A 7,704-nucleotide genomic window follows, 5' to 3' on the forward strand; every position below is an offset into this window, starting at 1 on the left:
TGATATAACAAGCTTAAAGGCACTAGAGCTGGGAGAAATTCTACTGGGCCTCATTCTGTTTAATTTCTGCAGATTTGGTTAATAAAAAATGGTATACCACTTGCATTTCTTTGCTTACTATTGACGCCAAGCCCTTTTTCATGTTTATTAACCATTGATCTTTTTTAAAGTATTGAAGAACAGATCTTTTTAAAGTATTGAAGAGCAGAGATGTCAGCTTGAGGACTAAGGTGCGCCTGACCCAAGCCATGGTATTTTCAATAACCTCATATGGATGCGAAAGCTGGACAGTGAATAAGGAAGATTGTAGAAGAATTGATGCCTTTGAGTTGTGGGGTTGGAGGAGAATACTGAAAGTGCCATGGACTGCCAAAAGAACCAATAGATCTGTTTTGGAAGAAGTGCAACCAGAGTGCTCCTTGGAGGCCAAGATGGCTAGGCTTCGTCTCTCATACTTTGGACACATTGTCTGGAGAGAACAGTCACTGGAGAAGGATGTCACGCTGGGTAAGATGGAGGGTCAGAGAAAAAGAGGAAGACCCCCAACGAGATGGATCAGCCAGGTGACATCATTGATGGCGTCAAGTGTGGCGCCGGTAGTGAGGTTGGCCCAGGATCGGACATTGTTTCATTCTGCTGTGCATGGGGTCGCTATGAGTCAGTTCCAACTCGATGGCACCTAACAACAACAACAACCATTGATACTTCTAGTGAACTCCTACTAACCATAGCTTTAATTTTGTCTCTCTCTACTGAAATGCTGTCTTTTAAAAATTTGTTCATGAAAGTTCTTCACAAATTTATGATATTAACCTAATGTCTGTTCTATATGTTACAAATACTTTTTTCTACTGTGTCATGTCATTTGTCTAAATTTTTAACATTAAGGGTTGTTTTATTTTCAAAAACTGTAAACAAGCTTGACAATTTTATGCTGCCTAATCTGATCCTCTTCCTTTACAGAATCTGGTTTTTATTATGCCATGCTGATTAAAGACTTCATTATCTAATTATATACACTCATATGTTTAGACTTGAATGGTCCTATTTTTTTATATTTAAGTCTATAGTCCATTGGAGTTTTTATTTGGGTGCAGTGTGATGGGAATATAACTTACTTTTCTTCCCAAATAGACAGCTGTCACAATTCTATTCATTGAAAACGCCCCCTTTCTCCAGTTCATTTAAATGCCATGTGGATCGTATGCTAAATTATTAAATGTAGTCATGACTCACTGACTTAGCAGTAATATAAAGTTGTTTGTTACAGTTTTCAAATGCAATTTAATGTCCAGTAGAACAAGTTTGTTTTCTTCAATGTTCTAGTCCTACACTTTCTCCTTCTCTTTACGATTTTATTTACTGGTATTTACTGATGAAGATCAAACACTGCAGTCCTCAGCATGGATTGTACCTCCACATAAAGAAAATAAAAATCCTCACAGCTGAACCAATAAATAACATCAAGACAAATGGAGAAAAGATTGAAGTTGTCAAAGACAACATTTTGCTAGGATCCACTATCAACAATTATGGAAGCAGCAGCCAAGAACTCAAATGACATACTGCATTACGCAACTCTGCTGCACAAGACCTCTAAAGTGTTGAAGAGCAAAGATGTCAGTTTAAGGACTAAGGTGTGCCTGACGTAAGACACGGTATTTTAAGTAACCTCATAATCATGTGAAAGTTGGACAATGAATAAAAGAAGACTGGAGAAGACTTGATGCATTTGAGTTGCGGAGTTGAAGAACATTGAAGGTACCATGAAGGCCAGAAGAACAAACAGGTCTGTGTTGGAAGACGTACAGTTGGATGCAATGATATACGATAGGATAAATGTAAAGGCAATGTTCTCCCATGTAAACTATCACATAATTCACAATAAAAACATTAAAAAAAAAAGAAAAAAAAAGGGGGGGTTAACTCTTCCAGTGCCTATCTATCTGGGGGGTTACTCTTTTTTAGAAGCCACATAAAGAAGTATCATACTTCCAGCTGAGGTGACAATTAACATTATAAAAACATATAATTAAGAAACAAAGACAAAATAAAGGTGTGTGGGGGAGAGGTGTCTTAAGGCAGTGCAAGATTATTTTGTTAAATTCTCAAAATGACTGCACTCATGCTTTCAATCCTCCCTTTGAGACTGTTGTTGTTGTGAAGTGTCTTGGAGTCTATAGGACTTTGTTAACACACTTTAAGACTCACTAAGTTTAAGTCCAATGTTGTTAAGTGCTGTTGAGTTGGTTGTGACTCACAATGACCCTGTAAGAGTTTCCGAGGAGCAGTTGGTGGGTTTGAACTGTCACCTTTTCATTAGCAGTCCAATGCTTATCCTACAGCATGACAAAAAGAATGTTTAGATACATTAAAAATTAAATAAAATGTGCTTTAAAAAATAAATAAATAAAAGAAGTACAGTTGGAGTGTTCCTTAAAAGCCAGGATAGTAACTTTGTCTCTCACACTTCAGGCATGTTATCAGGAGGGACCAGTCCCTAGAGGACATCGTAGTTGGTAATGTGGAGGGTCAGCAAAAGAGAGGAAGACCCTCAAGGAGATGGATTGGCACAGTGGCATCAGCAATAGGATCAAGTGTGCCAACTGTTAGAATGATGCAGGAGTGGGAAGTGTTTTTTTCTATTGTACATAGAGTCGTTAAGAGTTGGAACTGACTCAATAGCATATAGCAACAACAACTTCATCTTTTTATACAGGTCCCCCACTACTCGAAAGGAGAACATTCCTAAGAAACTTTTCACAAGACGAAAATGTATAAAGCAAAGAATCAGTTAACATTAATTTATATGGGAAAATATTTTGAGCATTCCCAGACCTACCAATAACTACCAAATCATACCAAGTAACACACAGAACCTACAGCAGCACTAACACAGTGTTTGAAGATGCAGTTCAAAGCTAGGCAGGCGGTTCAATACCAAGATGCTGACTGCAGTTCCGGCGGAAGGAGACTCGTGACGTTTCTATGTTCTAGATGCAAACAGCCTCTTTAAAGGTTCGCTGCAAAATATACACTGAACACTCGTTTCACCTTTTACCCTTTTCCATAAAAGTGAAAATGCTTGGGGTTTCTTTCAGTTAGTGAAAACAGTTAAGTCTTTCATAAAAGCAAAGTGGTGTAAAGTGAATTTCCAAAAGCTCGGGACTCCTGTTTTCCCTGTCAGCAGGAGCATTGAGGCTAAGGCCAGGCATGTTGAGAAGTGAGGCCAAAGAGGTAGATGGACCATGGAGAACCTTGTAGGCCACATTTTGGAGTTTGGACTTTTGTCTTGGAGACTGCGGAGAGTCACAGAGCAGTACCACAAATGGAGTAACGTGTTCCTGAGTGTGCAGAATGCACGAAAAGGGGCTGAGACTTGATGTAGGGAGAGTAAGTGGCTGTTTCAGTCATCCAGGTAAGAGAGATAGTGACTTAAACTAGGAGAACAGCAAGGAGTGAAGAGAAGTGGACACAGTACAAAGGTCCTTGGGAATGGAAATCAATGGGAGATGCTTATTGACTGGATTTAGAGATTATGTCAGAGATACAGGGTTTCAGTATTCTTTCCACATTGGAGATTTTAGAAACTTTCTGGTTTTCTTAAAGCTGTACAAGGAACTAGACTTTCATTTACATTTCACTTGAAAAAACACACCAGTTTATCAAGAGGAGATTATAAAACACTTATGATAGAGAAGGAAAAAAACATCACTTCCAAGAGATAAACAATGTTTATAATAGGGTGTAATGTGTATAGTAAATTCATTAATTTTTTTCCTTGAAAAACAAGGCAGATAATTGAGCATATACAAGTTTGTATCCTGCTTTTTGTTTCACTTGGTATTATTTTGGTGCCCCTTATTTTAAAATGAGGGTCTCCTATCACTAAGGTAACCACCAGAAATCAAAGGATGCTCCAGACAGTCTGTGCACGGAAAGGTGGCCCTTCCCACCACCATATCCCATTTCAGCAACTCACCAGCAAAGTTCTCACTTGCAGCACTGGCCTGGGTGGCCCAACAAGCTCTCCAGAAGTGGTACAATTACCTGAGTTTCAGTTGGGATCGCACTTCTCCAAACTCCAATTGGATCAGCTCATTGTAACAGGCCATGACGCTGGGGTTTTCTACAAACCTCTACAACAGAGAGGGGGAGTTCCTGGTTAAACAAGGGTGCATCGTCACATAATTATGGATCTCACTACAAATAATCCTTTTATTGGCAGCTGAAACCTAAAAGATGCTCAATTATCATTAATGATGAAGAAAGATGAGAGATGAAGTTCATGGTTAACACCAAATTGGCTTTTCAAAAGATATGCTCTAAGAATGCTCACTTTCAGCGCGTCTTGAGTTGAGTAAAAAGGATTTTGGTTGTCTGCATGGCAGTGATACAATAGAGGCTAAAATATGGAGGGAGTTTTGGTGTGACGTTGTAGGATAAGCACTGGACAGCTAACCACAAGGTTGGTGGTTCAAAGCAACCAGCCTCTCCTTGGAAACCCTATGTTGTTGTTGTTAGGTTAGGTGCCATATGAGTACCGACTCATAGCGACCCTATGCACACAACAGGAACCAAACAATGCCTGATACCCCAGGATTGGGCAACCTCACAATTATTGTCACGCTTGAGCCATCTTGTTGAGGGTCTTCCTCTTTTTCTCTGACCCTCCACCTTACCAAACAGGATATCCTTCTCCAGCGATTGCTCCCTCCTGAGAATATGTCCAAAGTATGAGAAACGAAGTTTGGCCATCCTGGCCTCCGAGGAGCACCCTGGCTGCACTTCTTCCAACAAAGAACTATTGGTTCTTTTGGCAGTCCATGACACTTTCAATATTCTCCTCCAACACCATAACTCAAATGCATCAATTCTTCTACGGTCTTCCTTATTCACTGTCCAGCTTTCGCATGCATATGAGGTTACTGAAAACACACCATGGCTTGGGTCAGGCATACCTTAGTCCTCAAACTAACAACTTTGCTCTTCAACACTTTAAAAACGTCTTGTGCAGCAGATATGCCTAATGCAATACGTCGTTTGATTTCTTGGCTGCTGCTTCTGTGAGTGTTGACAGTTGATCCAAGAAGAATGAAGTCCTTGACAACTTTAATCTTTTCTCCATTGATAAGAATGTTGATTGGTCCAGTGGTGAGGATTTTTGTTTTCTTTACATTGAAATGTAATCTATACCAAAGGCTGTCTTCTTTGGTCTTCATCACTAAGTACATTAAGCCCTCTTCATTTTCAGCAAGCAAGGTTGTATCATCTGCATATCGCAGGTTGTTAATGAGTCTTCCTCCAAACCTGATGCCATGTTTTTCTTCATATAACCCAGCTTCTCAGATGATTTTCTCAGCATACAGGTTGACTGTTGTTATTGTTACGTGCCGTGGAGTCGGTTCCGACTCATAGTGACCCTGCACAGGGTTTCTGAGGCTGTTAATCTTTACAGGAGCAGAACGCCTATCTTTCTCCCGCGGAACAGCTGGTAGTTTCAAACTGCTGACCTTGTGGTTCGCAGCCCGATTCGTAACCACTATGCTACCAGAGCTGAATAAGTATGGTGAAAAATATAACTGTGGCACACACCTTTCCTAATTTAAAACCATTCGGTGTTCCCATGTTCTGTTCAAACAATTGCCTCTTGATCTATCTACAGGCTCCTCATGAGCACAATTAAGTGCTCAGGAATGCTCATACTGCACAATGTTTTCCATAGCTTGTCAAGATCCACACAATCAAAGGCCTTTGCATAGTCAATAAATCACAGGTAAACATCTTTCTGATATTCTGTTTCAGCCACAATCCATTGGACATGTGAGATGATATCCCTTTTTCTATGTCCTCTTTTGAACCTGGCTTGAACCTTTGGATGTTCTCTGTTAATGTATGCTTGCAGCCGTTTCTCTACTACCTTTAGCAAAACTTTACTCACATGGGATATCAAAGATATTGTCCCATGATTTCTGCATTCCATGGGACATACGCGGATTTCTTCCAATCAATTGGCCAGAAAGTTGGTTTCCAAATTTCTTGGTTAAGGGACTTTTGGTTGGTGGCGGAAGAGCAGAGTCAGATAGGATAAGAGTCAGTGGGGGAGGGGCTGAAAACCCAGAGATGCCAGCTCTCACGAAACTGCACCAGAGCTCTGGATCAAACATAAGGGTCTTGGCGTCAGTTTCTAGCAACTGCAAGTGGAAAAATCACGGTATAAAGGAAAACATTGTGTTTTAGAAATCGGCACGGGACTCCCTCTGTGGCCATCCCACCCAGGTGGAAGTCAGAGGAAGCGAATACAAACAGACTGGCACAGGGAACCTGAGCTAAAAGCAACGAAGCGACATTTGCAAAAGAAGGTGTGGATGATTCTACATGTTTTTTTTTTGTTTTTGTTTTTTGTTTTTTGCCTCCTCTTCCCTGTCGTGCCTTCTTTGCCCATAGCGACGCCTTCAGGTGAGTGGGTGCACACCCCCCAAAAAAGTTTGGCGTTGAGATCACAGCTTTCTCATGTCACAGAACGAGCCCCACGGGTCCAAGGGCAAAGCCTTTGGCTGCTGCTTTTGACTTCTGCCTGTGGGTCCCAGCCTTAAAGTGAACTTGTGTGGGACAATTAACCCCTGCCTACCCAGAAAGGAAAAACAGCAGGTTTGTCCTAACAGACAAACCAAATGAACAATCTGTAAAACTCCAACATAAAAACACGCAACTATTTCAAGAATCACGCTGTGCACACGCAGATACTTAACTGAACCTCAGAGACAAAAGTAGGAAACAATCTTTCTCCCACTAACTTCTCAATATCTATCTGTGCACCTCTAACGTGGTGACTAGGGAAGGGGCCTGAACAAGTGGACACCCCAACCCACCATTGGAGGCTCCTACAGTACACACACACAATTTTATTTTTGTTTCAAAGTTAACGGTTCTTGTCTCTGCTTATAATTGCTTCTACTTTGGGGCCTTTTGATTACACATTCTTCTGGAGGTGGGAGCTATTTCTCCCTACGTTACCCAAGAAGAGACAGCAATCGTGGCCATATAGCCAAGCTACAACCATACCCCATAATATTCCACCATTGAGACAAGAGCCACTAACACTGCTAAGCATTATATGTGAAAAGGGAAGCCTATCTCCTGATCATATCCACCAGGAGACACCCTGTAAGCTTAATAACACAAAAACAAACATCCATTTAAGCATTAAAAAACCCACATAACTACAGGAAATGACAAACAATCTCAAACACAAACACAACAAGTGATCTCAAAACATGTTCAAAAAACAGAAAAGAGTAACTGAGACAAATGCGTCCCAGAAAAGGAAGGGCAGGTTTTGGATTTGCCTGAGATGGAATTCAGAAAAATGATACGGAAACAAATTCAAATGCTCCAAAAAGGGGTGGAGGAAAACAAGGAAGAAGTCAGGAAAGTACTACAAGAGCAATCAAACAAGATTGATACAGCATTGGAAACAATTCAAAACTGCAAAAAGAAGTCCAGATGATTAATAATAAAATATCAGAAATGGACAATACACTCAAAGGGGAAAGGAGCAGAATAGAAGAGATGGAAGCCAGAACTAGCGAGCTGGAAGACAAATCTCTCAACACTGCTAAGATAGAAGAATAAGCTGAAAAAAGGATAAAAAAATCTGACGAGAGTCTAAGATTCATGCTGGATAACATGAAGAGGAACAAT

General features: G+C 40.6%; 1 protein-coding gene across 1 annotated transcript in view; it reads right to left on the bottom strand.

The window, feature by feature from the left end:
* Window positions 1-7,704, bottom strand: part of PDE8A (phosphodiesterase 8A) — a 194,044-nt gene that overhangs the window by 55,454 nt on the left and 130,886 nt on the right. The window contains exon 7 of the mRNA XM_006870955.1: window positions 4,051-4,139. Coding sequence (XP_006871017.1) covers window positions 4,051-4,139 — 89 coding nt within the window. The remainder of the gene's footprint in view (window positions 1-4,050; window positions 4,140-7,704) is intronic.

Source organism: Chrysochloris asiatica, unplaced genomic scaffold, assembly GCF_000296735.1.
Source record: "Chrysochloris asiatica unplaced genomic scaffold, ChrAsi1.0 scaffold00156, whole genome shotgun sequence".
In the NCBI taxonomy this organism is placed as follows: Eukaryota; Metazoa; Chordata; class Mammalia; order Afrosoricida; family Chrysochloridae; genus Chrysochloris; species Chrysochloris asiatica.